The 26,401-nt window shown below is 41.7% G+C and overlaps 1 protein-coding gene across 2 annotated transcripts in view; it reads left to right on the forward strand.

The window, feature by feature from the left end:
- Positions 1 to 14,390: 14,390 nt before the first annotated feature.
- HOMER1 (homer scaffold protein 1) overlaps positions 14,391 to 26,401 on the forward strand; it is a 324,423-nt gene continuing 312,412 nt past the window's right edge. The window contains exon 1 of one of the 2 annotated variants that reach the window (XM_032095988.1): positions 14,391 to 14,529. In XM_032095988.1, coding sequence (XP_031951879.1) covers positions 14,525 to 14,529 — 5 coding nt within the window. In that variant the 5' untranslated portion in view covers positions 14,391 to 14,524. The remainder of the gene's footprint in view (positions 14,530 to 26,401) is intronic. The other variant, XM_032095987.1, reaches the window with a different exon arrangement.

Consider the following 26,401-nt stretch of genomic DNA (forward strand, 5'->3'; position numbering starts at 1 on the left):
CGTCCCCGTCCCCGTCCCCCGGATGCAGAGACGCCGCAGGAAGCGGCCGGGATGCGACAGGAAGCGGCAGGAAGCGGCCGGACCGCCGCAGGAAGCGCTCCCTCCACCCGCTCCTGCGCCACTTAGCGGCCGCCTTCCAGGCTCACGCCCCCTAGCGGTGCGGCGGGACGCATGCGCGGGGCGGCTCCGGACGCAGGGCGGGCGCTCGCGCGGCCTCCGTGAGGGACGAGTGAGAGCCGGCCGTGACAGGCGCAGCGCTCCGCCGACACCTGGTCCTGGCGGGCGCCGAAAGAGACATGACAGTGCGGCTGGTTTGCTTTCTATAATTACTGGCCGACTGTAATTGAGCTACTGTTCAGAAGTGTGTCCGAAGTACTGTATTTGGCTAAATGAATTAGGATTTGGCCAACATGAATTGTAGGGATGCTAGGGTTAATCGGAGGTCACAAACAGATTGACATGCTTGGTCCCTGAAGGATGACAGAAGCAAAATCGTAGAATCATAGAATCATCAGTGTTGGAAAAGATGTTAAGATCATGCAGTCCATCAGCCATCCATCCAGAACTACCACTCTAACCCCTAAACTACTAAACTATCACTCAGCACCAGATCCAAACACCTTGAAGAACATCTCAAGGTGATTCAATTACCTCTTTAGGCAATCTATTCCAATGCTTGACCACACTAATAATGCAGAAAAAAATTTTGATATGTAACCTGAATCTTCCCTGTCTCAGCTTAAGGCCATTTCGAGTAGTCCGGGGCACCATAGGAGAGACCAGCTCCCCACCTGGCACCTTCCTCTCAGGGAGCTCTAAGAGCGAAAAGGTCCCCCTTGAGCCTCCTCTTCTTGAGACTAAACACACCGAGCTCCCCCAGCTGTTCCTCATATGACACATTTGCTAGTCCTTTCAACTGGCTTTGTTGCCCATCACTGGACACACTCCAGCACCTCAATGTCCTCTTTAATGTGACTCCTTCTCGGGGAGAACACTTACCATAAGTGAGCTCTTGGTATGAGCAGGTACTGAAACAGTGAGTTTGTGCATACACACACACTGTTGAAACTCCCACATTTGAGAGGAAAGGGGTAAGTTGAAGGCTTGCTCAACTTCAAAACTCTGACTTGAGGGCTTTCTCAGCTGAGAGCAGCCACAGCTGGAGTTGTTATGGTTTAAGGCTCTGGCTACTCACAGAGAGACTTAATAGATAAGAAGGAGACAAAACACAGAGGCCTAGAGAAGTGGGACTGCAAATGGACTGACAAGGGAAAGTTTGGGTTGTGAAAGGACTTTATCATCTTGGCTATGATATGGGATCTTCATATAAGGGTCAGTTTGTGGCTATGGTTAGCATTACATTTATGAGAGACAAATCCTAATGGCATACTGGGAATGAATATGCAAAGCAAAGTTTAGCCACAAAGAAATTCCCCTTAAGAACTTTTTATTCTGGGGAGGGGACTGGGGCTGCTTGGGAGGCTGAGATGAGACACAGCCAGACAGTGACCCAAACTGGCTAAAGGGATATTCCAGACCATGTGACATCATGCCCAGTATATAAACTGGGAGGAAGAAGGAAGAAGAGGGGGGCATTTGTAATTATACTGTTTGCCTTCCTAAGTAACCGTGACTTGTGGTGGAATCCAGCTCTCTTGGGGATGGCTGAACACATGCCTGTCTATGGGAAGCAGTGAATAAATTCCTTATTTTGCTTTGCTTGCATGCACAGCTTTTGCTTTCTCTATTAAACTGTCTGTATCTCAACCCATGTTTTTTATCTTCTATCGTTCTGATTTTATCACAGATCCTGCTAGTGGGGAAGTGAGGAAGTGGCTGTGTGGTGCTTGGTTGCCAGATGGGATTAAACCATGACAATCTTTCTGGGCTATTCATTTGGAATCAAGACTTAACTTTCTACTTCTGCTCAAGGTAGAAACTTTGTGTCATAACTGTTAGAAGTCAGCGATACAACTCCTTACAGCTGCAGTTCCCTGTATGCCCCATTCAGATGTTGTCCTCCAGACCATTTGACCACTCTTCTCGCCATAATCTATCCATTAAACAAAAGCATGTCATGCTTCTAGGTTTCTCATATTTGCCATGGGGCCTACAATAAATCTAACCTAATACAATCAATATACTTGGCAGCAGGCAGTGTTTATAGCAGAGTATTAAAAATCAACGTCTTTTTATACAGCAGAAATGAAAAAAAAAAAGAAAGAAAAGAAAGAAAAAAAATATTTAGGAATGCCTTTACTGATCTTTACTGATTGAAGTAACTTGCATTGCTGTGGTTTTTTCCTGGTCTCCCTTTCCTCTGCTCCTTGGCACAAGGCACGCTGATTTTGTGTTTGCATCAATCTAGATACTAAATGACCTTTTTTTTTTTTTTTTTTGGCACAGACTGTTCACTCTGAAGGATTTTTTCCCATGTCTTACCTGCATTCGCTTGTCAACATAGTTACACATTTCAGTGAGGCACCTGAAATAACCTGACATTTTACAAATTGCCAACAGCCTTCTGAGACAAATCTCTGTGCTTTGATGTGCTGAGAGCTGTTCTATTTTTTCAATATGTGCTGTCTTTCTTCCTGACCCTGACAGTGATCTCAGACAGTTTACAGATACTCTTCTGTTAGAAAAGACATACAAAGCCTTACTCCTGGTTTTAGCTGGGAATCAGACTGCTGGTCAAGAGATACTCAACTGAACAACATACAACAAAGAATTTGAGAACTTGCACTAGTGATTCCAACAGATTCCCCCAAACAGAAAGGCATTAGGACTAGTCTTGTGTTTCTGCCTCAAAAGATGCTTGCATTAGAATAAAAATGGTACTATTTCTAAAAATAATTTATTTGAACAACTGCAATGAAACTGAATGATCAATGAAGGAAAATTGTGATCTATAATAGAAGCAGAGTCTAAAGCCTCTATAAACTACAAATTATACTTAGTTCTGATCCTAAAAAACCCAGCTCCCCCATAATATGAGAGTGGTTTCCAGAAGTAATTGACAAAGAGAACTCTGATGAGCCATCTGCAATCTCTCGCATAGAATGAAAACCATTATGCAGCATTAAACTCCCTATTTGGTGCTTTTTGCAAATTTCCTGAAACTTTTGGAGCTGAAGTGCTCCAGCTAGTTAGTCTCTGAAGGTAAATAGTGATGGAAAGTTTGATCAAAGCATCTCAATTGTCAGTAGTTCAAGGAGGAAAAAATGAAGAATAAAACCCAATTCATCTATGGAAATCTTTGCTTAATCTTCAAAAAGTCTACAGACTCTCTTCTTTGCCTCTTGGTACCTGACAACGTCTATGGGAACTTGAACAGGTGCATGGTTAGAGTGTGCTTTACCATAGCAAACAGCCTTATTAAAGAGCACCTATACTACTGCATGCATTAAGAGTGATGAAAAATGTGTGTATGTATACCCTTTCCCTACTGGGAGAATATTTCAAGTACTTGAAACATTTTTTAAGTTTCAAAACCACCATAATATATGATCATTTATAATGTTGTTAGTCTCCGGGACCAGTTCTGAAATAATGAAACTTATGTCGATACAAAGCTTCATTCTAAGTACCCCTTTTTCATATTTGATACTGAGACTACATCTTTTAAATAAAAATATATGCCCATACATTAAAATTTAAAAATGTAACTACAATGAAATGAATGGCACTATAACAGGGATTAAAACAGTGCAGGATCCACTGTGAAGACTGAAGCTTTTTAGTCATGATATCCATATGAAATGCTTTGCATTTCATTTAGAACTCAGGATATTCTGGGATTGAAGCCAAATCAGAGACTTAGTTCTAAACTAAATTTTGTGTACCAGAGAAAAAGCAGCTTTCCCCAGGAAAACAGTACAAGATTTTAATAATAATACAAAGAACATAAGTTGATGTACATTAGAAAACAGTATTAAAAAGGCACAAAGGCATTAAAAGCAAGATTCAAAACTTTAGCAAGTAAATGCTGAATGAAAAATTAATAATTAATTACACAAATGCAGTATTTTTTCCCCACTGTGCAGCATTCTAGTTCTGATGTTCAACTTTCAGCCACATTCAGTGATACTCATGTATGCCTTTATATGCTTTCTTCAGTGCTTTTTAAGTGAGAGATCGGTTGATATATTTATTACATACAGTATGCTAATTTTATATGCATATAGATATCCCATAATATACACTACATAATTTATTAAGTGTAATTAGTATCATAGGCATAATTAATATCAAAATGAAAAAGTGAGAGAACTCTGCAAGCATGTATGTTAAATCTGTGAATTCCAGCTTTAAATTGTAAAATCCAGATAAAATACAGATTTAATAAAGCTATAATAATGGTTTACAGCAAAATACGTATTTACGGTTATCTTTATTTGGGATGTATACATATGAATTATCCCTGTATCTTTTTCAGATGAGTATTTTGTAGTGCACCATTTAGATTACTGTTGAAAATGTACTATGTGCATTTGATAAGAGTCAAGTTGTTAGGATATACAGTTAATGGTCTGCTCTGGTTAGATTAATGAGTAATTGGTAGTAATTCTATTACTTCAGTGCTTTGTTTCTGTAAATTTTATAATTACACTCCTTTAAATGCAAGTGTTTTAAAGGAAGATCTAAGTTTTCCTAGACTTTAATCTTTTTTCTCTCATGTGAAGAAAGCCATGTCTTAAAATTAATACACAGGGTCATGAATTTTGATTGAAAACAGTGGATAATGCCATTTATTCTGCACAATTCTACAAAACTGGGTTTTTTTCCACTTAGTTTTGTATTAACCCGTTGTACCCTTAGAAGGATATTCATTTGTGCCCTAAACTAGTCAGTTAAGCTTTTGAAGGACATGCCTGACATGTCAGTTTCTGAGGGTTAAGATTTAAATAGGAATTTTCTTGTTGCTACAAAGGTCTAGTAGATAATCCACTGTTGCCCAGTTTTTATAAGTAGTTGAAAGAAATTGATTTCAGGTTAGGATCTGGAGGCAATACGTACCCATCAACTTATCTTCACGCATATAGTAACATCCCCAAACAGCCGGGCAGACAGATACAATTTTTTTTCTCTCCTGAATTAAACATTTAATAAAGTCAGTATTATCTCTATTTTATATTTGATTTAAAATTGATGCATTTAAGCATGCACTTAGAATTTATGACTTCTCAATGAGCATACTGAGACTTGAACAAATTGGGAAGGTCCTGCTGTGAATTAGTAAATAAAATATGACTTCCTACCTGTGCTCTGCTTTCCTAACATCTCCTGTGTGTACTGCCAGAGTCTGAGTAGGGTGCAAGAGCTACTGTTCGTGGCTAACATAAATGCTCTTGTATTATATTTCTTTACTGTCTTTCAGGTTTTTATCTCCAGTTTCGGTCACTTACTTGTTTGTAGAAAATGCATCTGAATGCTCAGTTTTATTTGATTCATGAGCTTGTTCATGTTTAATAACTAAATTTTGTCACTTGGATGTAAATTATGACAGTATTTTATGAAAAAAAACCCTTTATATAGTGGCTTTGTTTTCAAAGAGTGTACCTATCAACTAAGAAATTCCTTAATCCTAATCTTACCCCCATGGAGCAGATTGTTAATGATATTAATATTCTGAGTATTACATGTCTGCTTACACAAAAGCTATTCTAAAATCTGCCAAATTTCAAATACATTTGGCAGATCACAGAACGGGTTAGGCTGGGAGGGACCACAATGGGTCCTGTGGTCCGTCCTCCCTGCTCCAGCAGGGTCATCCCAGAGCACATTTCACAGGACTGTGTCCAGATGGTGCTTGAATGTCTCCAGTGAGAGAGAGTCTACACCCTCTCTGGTCAATCTGTTCCAGTGCTCAGTCACCCACACAGTAAAGGTCTTCCTCGTGTTCAGGTGGAATTTCCTGTGTATGCCTCTTGTTCTATTGCTTGGCACAACTGAGAAAAGCCTGGCTCCATTGTCTTGGCCACTCAGATACTTATAGACATTGATGAATGAATAGCATTTTCCTGTACCATAAAAGCTTTGAAATAAAATGTACTAGTGTTTAGGAGTTTCGCTCAAGAAATCAGAACATTTTTGTTAAAAAGGCCAAAGATTACCTTAAACTTTGCAGTATGTATATATATGTTTTCTTCAAAACTTTTAAATGAAGACTTACAATAGGAATAACTGAAGATACAGTTTTTAATAACCATTTAAGAAAAGCATGCTATAAAGATTTGGTCCTATGTACTTTGGCTCTGAAAACCAGGTGCCTCTCTCAAGCTGATAGCATTTATGTTACTAGTAAGCCATAAAAGTTGACACTCATGTTAAAATGCAGGTAGCCAAGAGATGGACACATGTATCTGTGCCCATACAAACTTCCTGAAATAAGTTACAGAAGTCTAAGCAAAAGTTAGAAGTTCCAAACTGGAACAATTTTGAACAGTAATCCACAGTGCTGCTTATATTCACAACCACCATTTTTTGCAAGGCGCACTTGCAAATGTTTTTTCATGAGTCGTAATTCAAATAAAATAATTTTTCCCAATTTATTTTTGCAGGCATGTTCCTTCTCGTCTTCAGTTTTAATATGGTGTTTTTCAGGCCAGATACTTCTTCAGCCAGTGTCAGAGAGGAAATGAAACAGAGATCCAAAGGGAAGCTGCCAGCACCTTATCTATGAAGAGGCTACCACATATCCATAATACATTACACCAGCTTGAGGCAAGTTCAGGCTTTGTGTATTAGTACAGTTTTTCTGAATAATTTATAATTGTTGCTGTGCAAACTGGGTTAGTATTAGGAGTTCTAGAAACATCAGGTTTCAGAATAACCATTCTATTCGTGAAAGTATTCAGTGTGAAATACTGTATTAAAGGAAGAGGTGAAGCTGAGCTTTTGAAATCACTAAAGGCAGGAAATACAGAGTTAAGGTTGCCATGGAAGCCTTAACACTACACCTTTAGGCAGGTAGAATACTATGGTTTTAATTACTTCCCCTTTATCCAACTCTATATAGGTGTCCTTTTTTTATGTGAATTCTAATTATATTGAGTGCTACTTACAATACATATTAATGGCACTGGCTACTCAGCAAACATCAGAAATCAGATATTAGCTGTGGCTGACTCTATCTGGCACTCTTATATTAAAGTAACTGTATGAGTTGTATCTAGGAAATAATACTATGGCTAACTTATTGGCCAAGGAATTAAAATGCACATCTTCTGAGTTAGAATTTCACAGTACAGCCATCACATTTCAAAGTATCATCACATGAAGAACTAAATCTTAGAAAACAGAATTAATCTACAAGAGGTAAACTGAAAACAGTAACTTCAGTATTCTTCAATTTAACCAGCATAGTGGTACACTCTTCAACAAGGTGTGAAAATAAAACATTTGTGATTTGCAAATGTATCTTCTTCCCTCCAGCAGTTCATATTTTACTTCACAGGACATAGCTCTTTCTCCTTCCCCTCCAGTTTCCTTCCCAACAACTTGGTGAGCAGTATCAAGCCTCTGCAAAGCTTGCATTAGGCTACAAATCTGAATATTCTCTCACCCAATTCAGAATTCCTGCATCTGCCAGATAAAGGGGCAGGTTTATGTGCGGTTATGTCTTCTTTTAATTGGCTATTCTCAAATGATATGCAAGGAATGCACAGACGTTGAACATTAGAAAATTGAAATTGAGAGACCTGCCAGCAAGCTAGCAGCTTGAGTATGGTAACTGGAAAGGTGTGGAAACTGCTCAGAAAAGTCCTCTGTCCATCACAGAGGTTCATATAATGTTTGGGAGGACCTGTTTCAGGAGAGGGCACACTTGCAAATAAAGTTTTTAGTACATTCAATAAAGTTTGGAAGATTGAAATCAAAATAGCATAAGTAAAAGGATGCACCATGAGAATAATGTTAAAATAAGCATCATCATGCAGTTTTTCTTTCTCAAACTGCTGGTAGCAGTTTTGTCAGTACTGTTTGTGTAATAGTCAATGTACTTCTAGAATGCATAAACATTAAAACAGGTGAGCAGGATGTTCAGATAAAGTAGATCTTTATATCTACAATTTTCATTGGCAATTATTTCCTAGATAGCTGAAAAAAAAAAAGGCTACAAATGTGCAAGCAAGTATCTGTAGTGGGCTGACCCTGTCTGGATGCCAGGCACCCACCAAAGCCATTTTACCACTCCATTTCTCATCTGGACAGAGGAGAGAAAATATAACAAAGGTTCATAAGTTGAGATAAGAACTGGGAGAAGTCACTCACCAAATACCATCGTGGGCAAAATAGACTCAACTTAAGGATATTAACTGAAAAAATCAGAGCAGGATAATGAGAAGTAAACTAAATCTTAAAAACGCCTTCCCCCCACTCCTCCCTCCTTCTCATACATACTCTCTTAGCACTCACATGTAAAAAACACACTGTTTATTTTACAATATTTTTATAATCTTCAGCTGAAACTGCAAAACCAAAGCTGAGTGATATCTCTAGGTAAGCTTGGTGTAATAAAACAGAAATGACAAGTTGACATAATCAGTCTAGTGGCATAAACTGTGCTTTCTGTATGGTCAGAAAAAGCATTGGAGGAAATAACAGCCACTGATAAACCTAAGTAAGAAATAAAAGCATTAGTCAGGGATCAGTATCTTTTAAAAATTCCAGTAGGGGTGTACTGCTACAGAGCTGTGTAGGAGATGTGCAATACATTTCTGGTGGCAAGACAATGAAATGTTGGAAGTGGGTGCTGGAAAATTAGCATTCACTGGCAACAGGACAGAGTTTAGAAATATTGGACCATAAGGCATCTCAGGGAATTATGTCATACAGTTGCTTTCAAAATTAAATCTAGTCTTAGTTTGAGAGTACCACATTTACTTGAATATAAGGTAACACTTATGTTTCTTCATCTGTTCCAGGAGAAAAAATAGCGGTTGTAAAATTGGTCCAGAATCCCTCCAGGCCCACCTGATGTAAGAGTGAAGTTTTTTCTAGACTGATGAAAATGCGGACAAAAACCTTGGGCTCAGGGAAGAGGATGACATTTACTCTCCTCCCCTCTTTTCTCCACTTATATATTAAATGCAGATCCTGCAAAGGAAAATGATGGAGAAGTGATCCCACTCACTGAAAGAATCCTGTGTGTGGGGAGGGAAATTTGTGATTAGACAGGAGAAAAGAGGGCAAGGAGAAGATATAAAGGAGTAGGAGGAGGGAAGAGACACTAAATAGCACCAATGGATGAGAAGTGAGGCAAGTGTGAGGTGCTGGCTCCCGCACCTTCAACGGGAATAAACATCCTTGGTTTCCTTAGAGATTGTGGAATTTAAACTCACCTGGTACTGAACAAAGAGTACAAACAGAACAAAATCGCTGATGTAAGGGAGGAGCAGTGGTACCCCAGCTGAGAGCCGTGGAAGAAGTCATATCTGCAGGCTGTGAGCTGCTCTAGCAAAGATACCTATGTCCTTAGTTACCTCTATTTTCTCCCACATGGAGTCAGTGATGGCTGCCATCTGTGATTACTTTTCAGTCATTGCTTCTTTTGCACCCAGTCCTTGTTTAGGGAAGCTACTCCTGAAGCTATGAGCTTCTTGAAGAGCAACAACCTTCGGAGTACCAGAAAAAACATTTATAGAAGGTTTATGCTTGTTAATTCTTTTGCCCTTTAATAGCACTTTTTGCTCCCTTGCTTGTATTAACCTCACCCAAAATATTTGGAGAGCATAATAATATGACATATTGGATTTTACTTTCATGAACCAAACAAGCCAATTTTAATTTTCTATTCTCACATAATTGCTCCGAGGTTGCCTAAACAACCCTCTAAGAGTTTCTTTCTGGTTTTGGTGCAGCTAGGATTCCTTTGTTTTGAATGTGTCAACTAGACCTGAACAAACAATTGCAGTTCAAATCTTTTCACTGCTTAATATAGTTGAATGGGATTCCCTTGTCTTTTCCATGGGAATGGTAGCTCCTAGCCAGTGTGCAATCAACTGGTACAGATCTGGTTTTACATGGAGAAAAACAGGTACCATGCAAAATTAGGCAAAATGCAGACCTTTGTAGTGCTTCTTGATGTTCCAGCTCTGTACTGCTGCTCTTCCAGGACTTTGAGCAGGATAGTGGCCATGTTGATTGAGAGGAGGCTTGAGATTCAGACAGCACAGCCATCTGGGGTTTTTTTCCATCTACAGGTATCCCACCAAGAGACTCAAAGTAGCATTCCTTTAAGAGATACCGATAACTCCTGCCAAGTTTACAGATGTTATCCCAACTGGTTGGCCATCCTGGGCAAGGGTATCAGAACAGGGTTTGGCAGCTCAATAGCTGGCTATGAATATACACGCCAGGAATATGCTACTTCAATGCTGCAAAATAACACTCTTTCTCCTGCACCACCCTGTGCTTTGCCTTGCCTGAAGCCATCCATCTCTTATTTGATTGTTGGATTACTTGGTATTTTTGCAAAGGAGCAGGCACTGAGCTGCTCATGGTTTCCAAGCTTGCTCAAGTCTGCCTCCATCAAAGTGCTCTAGACAAAGAAGTGTTCTAAAATAGCAGGGGAAAAACCCCAAAACAACTAACTTAGAGCTGAAAATCTTGTCATCACGGTTAAAATTCTCCATGTTTTATCACTTCAGGCTTCAAGATGAGGAGACTGTGTATTTCTCCTGTTAATATCTATGATTAATCACCTTGCTTACTTTGTATCTGTATGTACAGTTCCACCTTAGCTGACATAGATCACCATGTTTTTGTATCATATATTAATTTAGGGAATGGCAAGACAGAAAAGGGATTTCAGTAAGCCTGGCAAGTGTAAACAGAGGCTTTCCCCACAAGACAAATAATGTTAACTCAACAAAATCAACCCGGAAACTAATCAAAATTATAAAAGGGTGTAATTGAGACAAAGCTTAAATCTTAGAGAAACCTGTCAGAACTGGAGGAAATGTAGCAATAAATATGGAAGAGAAGTAATCAATTAGGTGGACTGTCTACACTTAAATGTGTTAATAGATAAACACTGTTTAAGTTAAGAATTAAGAATGAAAAAAAAAAGATGAATCATCAGATTTTCTTGGAGTGAAGCTTTCTTTGTCCCTAGAGCTCTGTTCCCCTACTCAGGATCTTATCTTTCCCAGTACTCATATTTTATTACTTATAGAAGAGCATGAAATATACAGGTCATTTATTTCACAAGCCAATAAGGACAGTCTTGGTATTCCACGTTTCTTTGCCCATGATTCTGTTCACACCTCTGATTCTCAAGTGAACACACCCCAAGGTTCAGTGTGTATTTGGCTTCTTTTATATTTTTCTCTTTTATCTTCATTCTTGGGGATTTCTGGGTTTGTACCCATGCTGTAGAAAAGTATACTTCATGCAAGACAAATATGTGAACAAGGTGAAATGCAGAGGCAGATGGAATCATCTTTGTGATATCTAAACAAAAAACTGTGAACGTAATGAAATACTAAAGCATTTGCATTACTGTGTGAGCTTGAGCTGAAAGACTAAAGCTGATGCAACAGTTATTCATATGTGAAATTAAAGCCTTAGTTTCCTTGCTGTTGACCTGTCATTACTGCATGCAGAGTATCGTTTCAGACTTTTAGAAGCTAATGAATATAGACTCCTAGATGAATGAATATTTACATATAAGCTACTTGTTTACGCTTGCCTAGTCTGCATTAATTTTGATCTTTTTCACTCTAATGATATAGAAGAAGGAACTGTTGTGGAACTACATCTTCACCCCCCCCCCCCCCGACTCCAACACCAGAGAATACCTTGGTGTTATGATGGAAGCCTGTACACATAGTTTGATTTTTAGTGGAAAATACATAGAACTTCATATTTCAGAGCTAGCAGGTGAAGCCCAACCACAGCAATTGCCATCCAGCTAAGTAACGCAGCCTCATTGTAACTATGCAGGTTCTGAGCATTGCACACAACTAACCTTAGACTGTTGCCACTCAGACTAAAGTTTTTTTAGCTCAGTGCCTTCACTGTAGCTTATGAGGTGGTGTGTGGGAAATGAGAAATGGGCAACTGAGGAAGCTGTTCTTTTCTGCCTCAGGAGGCAGTATGCCTTGCTGCTACTCCCATAGTAATGATTCATGCTGGGTTTCTTATGGTTGTTTGTGATTGGAGGAGGTTTGCCTTAATTTCTCATTCTTGCTTTTCCCATGGCTGATTACTTTTAGAGGTCAAAATGTTGAAACAAGAGTCTGTAAAACATGCATCTGTAAATTAACTTTTGGAAATATGCACCCTGACTCTGGAAAATCAGATTGTTAGGTGACTGCTTTAGCTGTCTTTTATTCCAGACTCTTCCTGGGATACACTTGGTCCCAAGTAGTAGAGGTTCTATGAGAGGACAAACAACCCTTTGTTAAAGCGACATCTTTAACATGGCTATTTTTGTCGTGCTTTACAAGTCTGTGATATACATTGGTAATACTCCGGGCTTCTTCAATTTTTATGTGGAGATTGGCATCTAGTGTTGTATCAATATCTTCCTCTTATACTCACTGTAGTTTAATAAGCCTCTGGTAGCTACAACCTCACTTAAGCAGAAAATACCATGAAAATACTGAAAGACATCCTTGCAAGGAGTGTGTTCCACCTGGGGCATCCCAATATCCCTGGCAGTGTATTGGAGCAATTAAACCTAATGTTTACAAATTTAGGGAATCTCAGGGAGTTAATGGAAGTATTTGCAGAACCTAAGATGAGGTATATCCCTGCAAGATAATACGTGGTGCTGGAGCTTGGGCAACTCTGATGGATTAGAAGCATGCTGTTTGCATGGCACAACTGAAGAGCTGAGCCAAATATTGCAGGTCCTATCCAGCTTACAGGGCTGGCTCTTTCTTTGCGATAGTACTAGCGTGGATGTGCTGGAATCTGCATTTTTGGGGGGACAGTTTTAGAATGGCTGCCGTGTTTCTTCCTCGTTTTTCCGGTAACGCTGTCTGTGTTGAGTGTCTGCAGAGTGTCCGCAGAGCAGAGGGACGCGGGCCCGTGTTTTGGCAAGGCAGAGGGCTGGGAAGTTGCAGCAGCCACGTTCCAGAGCGGGCTCCGCGCCGCCTTCGCCCGTGACTCCGTGACACCGGCCCGAGCCGCCGGGCGCGGCGTTGCCGTGGAGACGGCGCCGCAGGGGCCGGGGGCGGGAGGAGGCGGCCCGGGCGCCGCCAGCACCCCGAGCCCTCCCAGCTCCGCTCCCCCCCCGCCGCCGTTCCCTATTATAGAAGAGCTTCCGGCGGCGTGAACCACTCTGACATCATCCTCCGCACCCCGGTGACGTCAGCGCCGGGAGCGGGGCGTGACGTCGGTGCGTAGGGGAGCGCGGTGACGTGTTCTATTTAAAGCTCCCCGGGCGGAGGATGGAGGCAGAGCGGGCAGGTGCCGCCGCGGGCAGGAGCTCGCTGGCTGCGTGCGGCGTGGGGCTGTAGGGCAGGGCGCGGCTCCACTCCGCTCCTCTCGCCTCTTCCCTTCCCGTTCCCCGGGAAGGAGGAGCGGGACGGAGGAGCGGGCTCCGCGCGGCGGCTGCGCCTGCCCGCCGCGAGGGGACGAGCGGGCGGTGGCGGAGGTGTGAGGCGGAGGCGGGGGATGCGAGCGGGCGCGAGCAGCGGCTCGGTGGCGCCGGAGCAGCCGGGCACCGCCTGAAGCGGCCATCGCTCCCTCCCTCTGTCCCACTGGCGGGGCTGAGCCCGTGGCCCCGCCGCAGAACAGCGCGGGCTCGACGGCGGCAGCCCCTCCCGCCGCTCGCTGTCAGTGACCGATCCGCCGCGCCCCAGGACGATGCCCGCCCGTTCGCTGCAGAAGAAGGCGTGACGGCGAGGAGCGGGCCCGCCGCCGCGGGAAGGAGGAGCGGCGCCCCGCATCTCCGCAGCCGGGGGTGGGCGGGCGGGCGGATCGGGGGAACGCGGCGCCCCGGTGCCCGCGGGCGACGCGCGGCCGCAGCTCGTCGGTAGCGGCCTCTTGCCGGGAGTCCGATGCCAGCGCCGGTGCCACGGCTCGCTCTGCCTTCTGGGGAAAATGCATCCGTGCCCGCCACGCTGCTGGCGGCCGTGCTAGGGGGAGCGGTGGCGTGGAGCTCTGTGCGCACCGCCTGCCCCATCCCGCTCCGCCTCTGAGGCACACAGAGCCCTCCGCGGCCGCGCACGTCCCGGCGAGAAGCGCCGCAGCCGCCGCCAGCCTTTCGCAGAGAAGGCGAGCGCCTCCCCGTTCTCCTGCAGGAGGGGATCCGTCAGTCCCCGAAGTCGCCGCTGCCGCCCGCCCGGGGCCCGGAGCCGCTGCCTGCGGGCGCCCGGCGGAGCCGGTGGCCATGGGAGCCCGGCCCGCGGGGGGCGCTCCCTAGGGCGCGGGCGGCCCCGTTCGGCCCCCGGCAGCTGCGGCGAGCCCAGAGCAGCGGCCCCCGCTGCCACGGGGCTGCAGAGCTGCCGGCGCGGCGAGGAGCGCCCCGGGGACGCGGCACCACCGGTGCCAGGCGCTGCCGGCCGCCATGGGGTAAGGATGTCGCGGGGGCCGCCGGGCTGGTGCCGGGGCTGGGGGTGGGAGCGGCTGCCCGCGGAGCTGTGGGCGCTGCTGGATGCGCACGGAGCCGAGGGGTCTCACTGGTGGGGTGCGCCAGCAGCAGGAATCCTGCTGCAGTCGGTGCTGTGCATCAGCCCGGTGAGGGGAGAGCACCGCGATCCGTGAGGGGCGCACCACGATCTGCAGAGGTTTGTCTCCGCCGTAGTAGCCACATCGGAATTCTGGAAGAGCCGTCTCGGCTCCCAGTTCCCCACCGTGAGGACCTTTTCTGGGTTGTTGGGCGATGTTCAGACCTGAGAACGAGTGGTTTAAACTCAGTGCGCTAGGGGGAAATTCCAGAACAGCGAAGGCTCGCTTTCACTCTTCTGGAGTCTTCTGAGAATATCGAACAACGTGTGAATTTCTCAATAAATTGAAGAAGGCTCTAAGGAAATCGGCTTCACAGCAGGTTCCCTAGTAAACTGGGGAATCCACTTGAGGGTTTAGTGAAATGAGAAGGAATAAAATCTGTAAAATTAGTCAGATCTCATAGAAATTGGTAGATAAAAAAGCGACATAGATACCTATGAAAACTTTGCACAGTCGTATCCTTAGGAATTTGTATAGTGATACGAAAAAATAGTCCATGCTGCCGAGCTTGTCTGATAGTGGAATGGAACTCATACATGTTCCAAAGCAACAGAAACCTGGTATGATCTGGCAAACTGCAAGTTGAAGGCAGATTTTCAGAGCATTAAAAAGACACTGTTTTAGTTAGATTTTATGACAGTAGTTCAAAGTCTACAAAAGTTACAAATCATGTCCTTTGTGTTTTGGTCACTTAGGAATTAGGATGTGAAACTGGCATATTACTATGGGAATTACAGATGTCTGTTTCCTCAAGCTGTCTAGGACACTTGGATTCTTCAATTTATTAACTTCCTTGCATGTGTGGTGATAACAGCTGCATCCTTGTCTCTGCCCTATCACTGTGGGTCACAGTACAAGATGTAGGAAGGAATGACTCCTTACTCCTTAGGCTAGTTTTTATTTTTCTGGTGTCTTCTCTTCCATTAAAAAAATTCAAACAGAATAAACCCAGACTTGCAGCTGTCTACATATCCAAGAAAATGATGTTTCAAAACTCTGCCACAAGGCTAAATGATATTATATTTTTTTTTGATATATACCTAAAACTGCTAGTCAGACATAGGATTATGTAAAATTAAAATAATGGAAACCCTCTCATTTATTTAAAATCAATACTGTGTTTGTAGATATTCGAGTTAAGTGTATCATATTACAAATCCAGGGAACTGTTGAAGAGGAGCAAACATTCTGTCTCCAGAACTCCAGTTCTGCTGGTGTTTTAGTGTCATAGCTTCTTAATAAACAGTACAAATCCCTATCTCTAGAGAGTTGAAATAATCTTGAGAACCACAGTTGTTGATGACTTGAGTAGTATCTTGGTACATTAAGGTCAAGAAGATGAAATTTACTAGCAAATACTTTAAAGACATTTTAGACAGTATACATTGGGGTATTGCAATATAGAATTCCTTTATAGATCATCTTCTAAAAGGGACAATAGACCCTGAAATGTAGGAATGTGTTACTGGTAAGCCCCCATCTCTCTATATCTGAGTGAGCACACCCAAGCCAAGGCCAGCACCCACTTAGTGGATCTGTGGTTGCATATCAGACGTTTGTTACTGTTCAGAGCACAGGTCTTGATTCAGTAGCTGTTTTTTATTAATTTCTAAATGCAAGTGCCTATGGATTTCAGAGTATTTCTACACCAAGGTACACTGGCCTTTTAATTCAGCAGTTGATACTCTATAATCTACTAAGGTCTAAAAATTGAGTGTTCTAGAAGAAAGTTGCAAAATCATTGATAATTCAATGTACCTGGGTCACATGAGGGTCTGTGTATTATATTCAGTACTTAATGGAAACTCCTATGCTGTGTAAGCTTGTAGAGTGATCTTGTAGTACCTGGCTGGTGGAGAGTTTACCTATTTCAATGGTTAGAACACAGAAAATTTGGGGTGGGGAAGCTGGCTTGCCAAACCAGCAGTGGCTTTCTTAGTCTGATTTCATATCATGAAGAATTCACTGTTCTGCTGGTGTAGTTCAGACTGTTCGGCACGTGGAATACCATCAGGCAAGCCAGGTAATTATGCACTGGGTATGTGATGGAAACCAGCTGGTGAGTAACTGGGCTCTGGGCCATGCTGCTATTAAACATTTTTTTGGGAAACTTGAAACTAGAGAAATGGTCTGTAGAGTAGTTCACGACACTTTCTTACTGCTGTATTCTGTATGTTTGTGGGTGTCTCTCGTCTCACAGGGGAAGGTAAGTGAATCAAGCCCTTTGGATTGTATAGGCCAGACACACAGAATGTCCAGTTTTGTTTCTCTGTCTGCCAGTCTGTCTGACTTCTCCCAGTTCCTCATTCCTGTTGCATGAAGAAAAGTTCCTATCAATAGTTACTGTTGAGTGGTATAACCATTGTGAACAACCTTTTGTTGGGTTGACCAGCTACAATATAGCATTCTTTAATAGGGAAACATGAATTTGGTGTAAAAACTATGTTCTGTCCTAGTTGATAACATGTATTCATGTGTTCATTGTCAGTACTGCACAATCAGTCTTCTTTGAGCAGAAGTCTGATTGCATTAAAAATCCTCAAGAAACAGCTCTAAAGCATACTCAGGATTTATATTGGCAGTTTAGGCTGTTGTATCCATTGACCAGGTAAGTACTGTTAAAGCTGGAACCATTGCCATATTTTTGTTGTCACTGGTACTGCTTGTACTTCGATCTGTGAGCAGGGAAAGTAGAGATTTTGTTAGTGGACTGTGGTGCAGTTGTTGTTTAGGCTGGAATGAATACACTTCTTGCCAGACACAGTGGGGAAGCTGTACACCTGTGAATTCTGGTAGGGATGCAGACATTGATGTCCTGTTAGACATAATCTCAAGTATTAATTCCTGATTTATTAATGGGTAGTCTCTCCATAATTTCTTTACATGATGGCCTTTACATGATGGCTGTGGATAAATATCTAAATTTAATACTTGCTTTTCCCATCACTCATGCTGGATTATAAGGAATTACAAGGCAAAAGCTTCTGTAAGATGTGCTCATCTCTGTCATGTCATGTTAATTAAGGTGTCTTTATAAAGGCTTCATCTTCAGTTTTGTTGGACTATATTTAGTATGTTATCTTCGTAAAGGTGGTTATGAAATGTGTCAGTTTGAGATGGCAGAATTAGAATACTAGGGTTCTTAAAATGGCTGGAGATTATTGAAAAAGATTAGTACCTTAGGGTATATTTTTTGGTGCTGTACTTGCTTAGAAATAAGTATTTTAATTTTTGGTAATCTGCAGCTGGTTGATCCACTCCTAGCTCTTACACTGTTTGAAGTATGTGGAGTTAGTCAAACCCATTTCTTTAAACAGGACAAACTGCAGCCTTGTCCTGAAATGTTTGTTTGCTTTCTGGATCTGGGTTGCAGTACATGAACACTATAAAGCTGTTGAGAGCCAGAAGCATTACTGATCATTGAATTTGTCTAGGCTCAAATTCTTTAACCTGTTTTCCTTCCACAAGACTTTATGGTAGCTTTCCCAAAACTTTGTTTTAGCAACACTTTCATCAGCTGTGCTCCTCTGACACAAATACTGCAGATAGTAGAGCAGAAGGTGTAGCATCTTGGCACTAGTTCAGCATTACTGCAAGTCCTGGCCATCTTGCTATCTCAGAGGTAAAACAAGATGCCTATTGTGTGAAAGCAATGGCAGCAAAATACTTTATGTTGTCTTCTGTAGCAGAATGGAGAGTCTTAACAAGTTCTACGGATAACACCAACAAAACTTGATTATCTGTAAAGAATTAGTAATGTATAGATACCAAGACAGACTGTATGTAAATCAGCCTGAAATGGTTAATAAACTACTTTGCTGGCAACAATATGTGTAGACCTCTACCATGCTTAAATTATATTCAGTCACAGTAATTTTATGACTGCAAAACAAGCATGAGAAATCTGAACCAGATCTTCTGGCCTGGCAACACATAAATGAGTGTCCTGATCATCATGAGGGGATGATTGCTGATCTAGAGAAGGTATTTGTAATGACTTATGGTTTCAATTAATCTGGTTTGGTACTTCCATGCATTATTAGGATTTTATAGGCCAACCCTTTAGGAAAAATCCTAACTCTGCTGAAAAGAAACATTTAAGTCCTTCCCATTCATCATGTTGAGATAATTTTTATTCTCAGTGCTTCAAGGCAAACGTCAGATGTGTGTGTGTTCTTTGTGTGTGTGTGTTCTTGTGATTTCTTTTTCTTAAACAGTGCTTGCCCTACCACAGTAACCATTATCTTTGCAGGGCTCAATTAGATGTTGAGCCAAAATCTGAGAAAATACAGAGTCTTGGAGCCACAGAGATTGCAATGGCTTGTAATTCTGTAACAGGTCAGCACTTTTGATCAGGGAAGGCAATGACACTTAACTAGAGCAATGACACTTAACTAGAGCTCTGCCTGCTAGTTAGTAAAAGTTTTAAGTAGAATTTAGATACCATTTTAATGGGAATTTTTGTTGCAAAACATTTATTAAATATGTTTGTCTTTTAAAACTGGTTTGATTTAAAGGTCTTAGCTAGTCACTCTTTAAATCATTGCTTTTCAAATCTGTGTCTAGACATTAGTGTACTTCAGAGAAGAGCATTATCTTATGATGTAACACTAATTTACCAGTAGTTTCTGATTAGTATATATTCTGATTGCCTTGGACATCATTTTAGTTGAGGCTATGGTTTTCCAATGTATTCCAGATCACTGACCATCTAAACATTGCAGATGCTTAAACCAGGTTAGAACTTAGTTCTTCTTCTCCTTTAGATATATAGGTAATTTTGAAGCTGTTGAGGCCTAAAGTAATTACCAAGGACCAAGGTCTCTGCTAGTTCAAAAGTTACAAGTTAAGAGATGCTTAGTAAGGAAACCAGTGTGGTGTATTGATACCCAGCCAGGCTGAGACTAGGTCTGGAAAGGACCTTGCATGAGTTTGTATCTATATGCCTGTGTTTTAACAATGTGCACTTTGTATCAGAGACAGTCTTGCATTGAAGAAGAATCTCAGGCTTCTCCATGTGTGTAGTTATAGTGTTAATAGCAGGTAACTGTGACAGTGAACAAAGAAACAAAGTATTTTGTATTTTTTAAAGTGGAGAAAAACCCAGAATCCACCTCTTCCTATTTTTTTCTTCTTTTTTAAAGATACCATGAAACATGTATTTAAATGCCCTATTTAAAAGCCCTACTTAGGTGAAAGCTTTCTGTAAAAAAAATTTTGAAGAGCATGCTTTCTAGTTCAGGGTTTTGTGCTGTTTTTCCTGCAAGGCTTTTTCAGATATATTCAGTCTTAAACGTAAGGTGTAATGGGTGTGAAAGCATTGCATTGTGAAAAATCTGCTTTTATATCCAGTTTTGATGGTAGGCTTCTTTTCCCCATTCTGTATAAAGTTTTTAAAATTTCCCAAGGCTCAGCCATGTGAGAGCCAGCAAAATTAGTATTGTGTTCAGGACAGAAAGATTAGAGGGGAGAAGAGGCTAGAGGGAGCTGTGGGTTTATTCTACCTGGGCCTTGCACTATGCAGTGGTGAGCTCTGTTTCGTCTACATAGTGTCCTGGTAGTGGCATTACTCCATTCTGTGAAGTAATGGAACTGTGTTTCAGTACTATATTGATTTTTGGGAACTGCATCACCATCATGCTTCTGGCAACAGAATGCACTCTGATACGCTTCTTTGGTGGCAAGTAGTGATGAATGTCAGTCATTGTTAAAAAATTAGTCTAGAAAGATACTGTTTAAACATGCAATAGACGATGGTGGATTGCCAGATACAAGCATATTTTGACATTTGCAGTAACTAGTCATGATTTTGGGTTTTTTTAGTTACAGTTATCAAGTTAGCTAACTTAAGCAGACTGCATCACTCATTTGCTGTAACGGGAGAGGAAAACTTGAAATACATAGCTCCTTCAGGTTTTTCTTCTTCTTCCACATACATGCAAACGATTCACAGGCACTGTTTTGTTGATGTTTGTGGCTGTGCTCTTTGCCAACATCCTGATTGTTAAATTTTCACAGATCCTGCCACGAGATGGTGGGAACCACAGAAGTAAAGCACTGCTTCTTCCACTTGTCTGCTACAGCACCCATGTTTGTGCAGTGAACTATGTCAGTACTGTAACCTAGCTGACTGCAAATATAGGGGTGTGCACAAGGGAAGGGCCACTACAGGTAGGATAGAGCTACCTTTTCCTACAGCAGTGTCTGTTTATTCTGGTGGGAAATGTTCACAAAGATCTGAACTCAGATCTACCTGTGTTGAACTTTGATCCTCAGTCTTGAAAGCTCAGGTCTGGAAAGGTTTTTTGTGATTGCTCACTAGCTTGAATCTCAGCTTATTGAGAAATGTTATTTTTTCCACTTTGAATAGTGTATTTTGTAGTAAAACAAAACAACACCAAAGCCAAACCCAAACAAACAAAATCCCTAAGCCCAAACTGTACTAGGTAATATTGCTGAGTATAGAATTCGGGTTTGTAAAATGCTTTTAAATTACTTATTCTGTAAATAGTATGCTGTAGTCTTGGATCCACAGTCAATCTTGAAACTCTTCTTGTAATAGGACATATGATGAGGTCTTCTTTGAGTTTTGAAAACTGAGGAATGAGCTTTAAATGGTCAACACTTTACAGTGAAGTATTGGTGAAATAAATCATCTTTGACATGTATTCTCACAATTCCTACTTCTTAGGCCTGTTAATTTCCAACAGACTGCTAGCCCTGGCTTGCCTGTACAAAATTCTAAAAGAATGTACTGTGTGATATTGGAGAAAACAGTGTTTTCTCCAGTATGACTTACTGTGGAATACGCAGCCATGGCAGGTGTCCTAGGGTACTTTTCATGCTTACAAAAATAAGCATATGCAATAATACGTGCTGTGTATCTCTGTTGTCAAATGACTGTATGCAGTAAACTGGGGTCCTAAGCAGATATTTGGATGATTGGCTTTAACCAGAATACCTGTGATTTTGCGCTGGGTTTTTCACTGACTGTGTGTGACTAAAAAGTTAACCTGCAATTAGACAAGAACACTTCTGTTGGATTAATTTACATTCAGCTTCTGCATACTGATTTCCAAGTGCTTTTTTTAGCGATCAAGTGTATGTCCCTTTTATACATCTAGACATTTAGAGGAACTGGTTTCTACGAGGAAACAGTTAGCAGTGCTTGGGAATAGGTGGTGTCCTGCTGATTTGAATTCTAGGTACTCATGGTTCTCAGAAGCACTGCACAGCTCAGCATGTCTGGCTATGCATGATAGTAAAATTCACAGGATCTTTCAGAAGTTTTCACGAAAAAGACACAGGTGCTGAAGTAATGATTATATAATGGTCTATTTTGGCTGAATTTTGTGAAATGAGCACTGAACACTAGATTCCCTAAGATAACCTCACATCTGAATCTAAATGCTGCCCATGTCTCTTACATTGGATCTTAATGGGCCACTTGAGATCTGAAGTAGTTTTTACTGAGTTATGTATTTGGTGACCTTAAATGAAAACAAACCAACAAAAACTTCTCCTTTTCTCCTCATCAATTACAGTTTTTAAAATCAGACTGCAACAAAAGCTAGAATAGTTCTATTACTGGGAGGGAATGATGAAGAGTATTATAGGGCCTTTTCTATATGCCACTTTTATTGTTAGCAGGATTGGAGAATTAATATTATTCTGGGGTGAAGTTAGACAAGGAAAGACAATCTGCTTCTTCCCCAGTTGTTCTTAAAAAGAACAATTTTACTTGGCATTAAAATACATTTGAAGACCTCTTCTCTTCTCCTCCTTAGTTACAACAGTAAATCCAACATTTAATGGATACTGCTGGTCTTGAGTGCTCAGAGATGGACATGGTACTCCTCAAATCACTTACACTAAGTCAGCCTTTACAGATTGAATACACATCTAGATCTTGTAAAGGTTACCTTCTGCTCCACCATCTTGTCTTTTTGTCTTGGTACTTCTGCCACTGGCTAATGTTTTTGTAAAACCCAAGACTTTGCTTATTCAGGGAACCCTAAATCATTTTGTCTTACATCTATGCCATTCACCTTCCTGAAGAACTGTTACTCTTCATTTGCTTGTAACACTGGAAAAATTTTTGCAGTTAAGTATGTTATGAGTACTTCCTGCTCATGGCATTCTATTTACTAGATTAACCAGTCTGTTTGTAACAAAATCTTTTAGTGAGTGGGAAATGGCAGTTTCTGCTATGTGGACTAGTATGTGATGCTTCAGTTAAGCCTCTTTTGGACATAAACATGTGAGCACTTAAGTGCTCCCGTTTGAGAAGACGACACCATGTTTATCATACAGCTATAAAATGTCTTTAAATGCAGCTTTCTTTAAAACTGACTTTGCAATGCAGCCATTCTGTAAGTAGCTAATGAACCTGCTTGGTTTTGGCCACTGTTTTTTTCGTGGATACAGAAACACTGGGGCTTGGTTTTTTACATTTAATACCTGTTAGGATATTTATGCAAAGGTGTGAGTGAGGAAGGCTTTTCTAGTTCTTGTTTCACACATAGGTTTTGAAGGCATTGAACCCTACCAGTTCATTCGGGTACCATGTAAGGAAAATTTTTCATTAAAAAAAGGTCATGCTGAAATAACTAGCTCTTAACAAACACTGGTTGCTACTCTTTGATTACATGCTTCTTAACTGTAGGAGCCAGCATTTATTTCTGAATGTTTTTATTGAGCTGTTAAATATAGGCCTCTAAAGTAGGCAATTTGAGCCAAAAATTCTGCACCAACTGTATGGTATCCATTTTTTTGCTCAGTTTTTCAAAATGCTGAGCAGTATTCTGAGATCTGGTTTTTTAAAATTATTTTCATTTGAGTAAAGGCCTGACACCTACCTGCTATCTTGGCATTGAAACTAAGGTCATTGTAAATGTCTTTCAGAAGTATAAGCAAAATTTCGAAGTGATGTTTGCAAAGTGGTTGCTGATCTAGTTCTAGTACAACTAACACATAATACTTTGTCTTTACCACCCTCCACCAGCATAATCAAAGTAAGTACATGAGCTGTCATGAAGAAATGTTTCTTTACGTTATTTCAATAGCAATACCTGAGGATAGTACTGATACAGTTGTGTTTCCAGAACTGTCACCTTCACAGAATCACAGAACAGGTAAAATAGGAAGCGACTACAGTGTATCATGTTGTCCAGCCTCCCTGTTCAAGCAGGGTCATCCCAGAGCACATTCCACAGCATTGAGTCTAGACAGTTCTTTAATATCTCCAGTGAGGGAGACTCCACAACTTCTGTGGTCAAGCTGTTCCAGTGTGTGGTTACTTGCAAGAAGTTCTCCCTCATGTTCAGGTGGAACTTCCTGTGAATCAGTTTCTGCCCACTGCCTCTTGTTCCATTGCTTGGCACCACTGAGAAGATGGTCCACCACTAGTCCATTGTCTTGACACCCTTCCTTCCAATACTTGTATACATTGATGAGGTCCCCTCTCAGTTGTCTCTTCTCAAGGCTGAACAGGCCCAGCTCCCTCAGCCTTTCCTCATAAGAGGTGCTCCAGACCCCTCACCATCTTTGTAGCCTCCGCTGGACCCACTCCAGGAGCTCCATGTCTTTCTTGTCCTGAGGAGCCCAGAACTGGACACAGCTCTCCAGGTGAGGCCTCGCCAGGGCTGAGTAGAGGGACAGGATCGCCTTCCATGACCTGCTGGCAATGCCCTTCCTAATGCCCCCCAGGATACCATTGGCCACCAGGACACTCTGCTGGCTCATGGACAGCTGGGTGTCCACCAGGACCCGCAGGTCCTTCTCTGCAGAGCTGCCCCCCAGCAGGTCAGCCCCTTCCTCCCCAGGTGCAGGACCTGGCATTTGCCTTTGCTGAATTTCAGATGGTTCTTCTCTGACCATCTCTCCATCCTGTCAAGGTCCTTCTGAAGGGCTGCACAGCACTCGGGGCTGTCAGTCACTCCTCCCAGCATTTTGTCGTAAGTGAATTTGCTGAGGAGAAATCTGCCCATTTTTACAAGTCAAGGATGAACAAGTTAAACAGTTCTGGGCCCAGTATTGAACCTTTGGGAGACACCGCTAGGGACAGGCTTCCAACTTTGCTGCTGATTTTGACCCTCTGGCATCTGCTATTCAGCCAGTTCTCAATCAACCTCACTGTCCACTCATTCAGTCCACACTTCCTGAATTTGTGTATGAGGATGTTGTGAGCGACCGTGTCAAAAGCCTCACTGAAGTTGAGTAGACAATATTGACTGTTCTCTGCTCATATGAGCTGCTTATCAGTGGCATGAACAGCCTAGTCCAGGTGTGGCTGTTCTTCTCTGCCTGTTGGCGTTCGTCTCCATGGCACAGCACTTGGCACAATTCCTTGACTGGTGCTTACTATGCAGACGTGTCAGACTTTTCCCTTGTCAGTCACTGTAGTGGGCTCTGCAGAGAACTTTTTGTTCCATGCACAGTGTGTGCTCATACTAGTATATTTAAAAATGGACTGTGCCCTTTATCATTGTTTTACATCTTCCTACAGTGGGAAGTTACCCGACAGTGCAAGGCATGTCATTGGGAGAGACAGGATTTGGAGCTATCTTAGGAATGCCTTTAGTGATCCAATGAGCAAACTGCACTGGAAACCTGTCAGGAATGGTATTTGGGTGTCTCAGAATGTTTGGCATAAGTGTGCTGTGAACAATCAGGGAAACAGACCCGGGACTCCTAGTTACAGGTCAATACAGGTACAACCACTGCATCCAAAATTCAGTAATGTTTGCTAGGCTGTAAGTTGTCAGAAGGGAGGGACTTGCTGGCATGGTGATAATATGCTCAAAATGAATTAAAGAGTCTTTATAGATCCTGCAGTGCTCAATGGGTGATTCAAATTGATTTGTTATTTATGAATATAAAATTAATTTCTTTACCTTTCTAGGAGTCTAATTCAGTTCCTTGATACAAATGAAATGATCCAATTCTCATATTTTGATGTGGACCAGTGATTTTTTTTCTTTGAAATTTAGCATGCAGATAGATGTAGCACTCTGGTTGGGATTGCAAACTGTTTGAAGATCAGGTGCTGGTGGTGAAATGCATTTCTATTCAGCCCCCCCCTTATGTAAATGCTGATATTTCCACTGGTGCTGGTGGAAGCATGAGTTGAGCTTTGAAATGTCTGCAGTCAGCATGTGGTTGTGCCAGTGGTTTATTTCAGGGTATTTATTTTTGAGGGTTAAGTGCAAAAGCTCTTAAAACTGACTGTTAACTGAAAAATTCTTTATGTCAAATATGTGGTTTGGATTTTTAAGCTGGAAATGAAAGGCATGACAAGTGCCAAGCCCACTAAAATAAAAAGCTTTTTCATGTGGAGAGGGCATGTCAAAATTAATAACTTGGAGATGTGGAAAAAGATGGAGTGGACATGGTTGATTGGGTGAGAAGTGGTAAGGAGGTGTGACTTTCTGTATGAAGCTCTACAAGGTAGCAAAATGTAAGTTTAGAGCCAATAAGGAGATGAATTTAAGCTATTAAGAAGCAAAGAGGAGTTGCTAAAGACTGTGGTGCTAAATGAGGAAACCTTATTTTACTACAGACATATATTTTAGACAAATTCCAAATGTGGAGTAATAAACAAGGAAGATATGTATTCCTTGGTTTTTTGTTGTTAACATATTGCCAAGACATCTAGTCTTAATAATAACAAAATTATGACTAGTATTATTTTAGCATTGTCTCTCAAAGTCAAAGA

The sequence above is a fragment of the Corvus moneduloides genome, chromosome Z (assembly GCF_009650955.1).
Source record: "Corvus moneduloides isolate bCorMon1 chromosome Z, bCorMon1.pri, whole genome shotgun sequence".
NCBI lineage: Eukaryota > Metazoa > Chordata > Aves > Passeriformes > Corvidae > Corvus > Corvus moneduloides.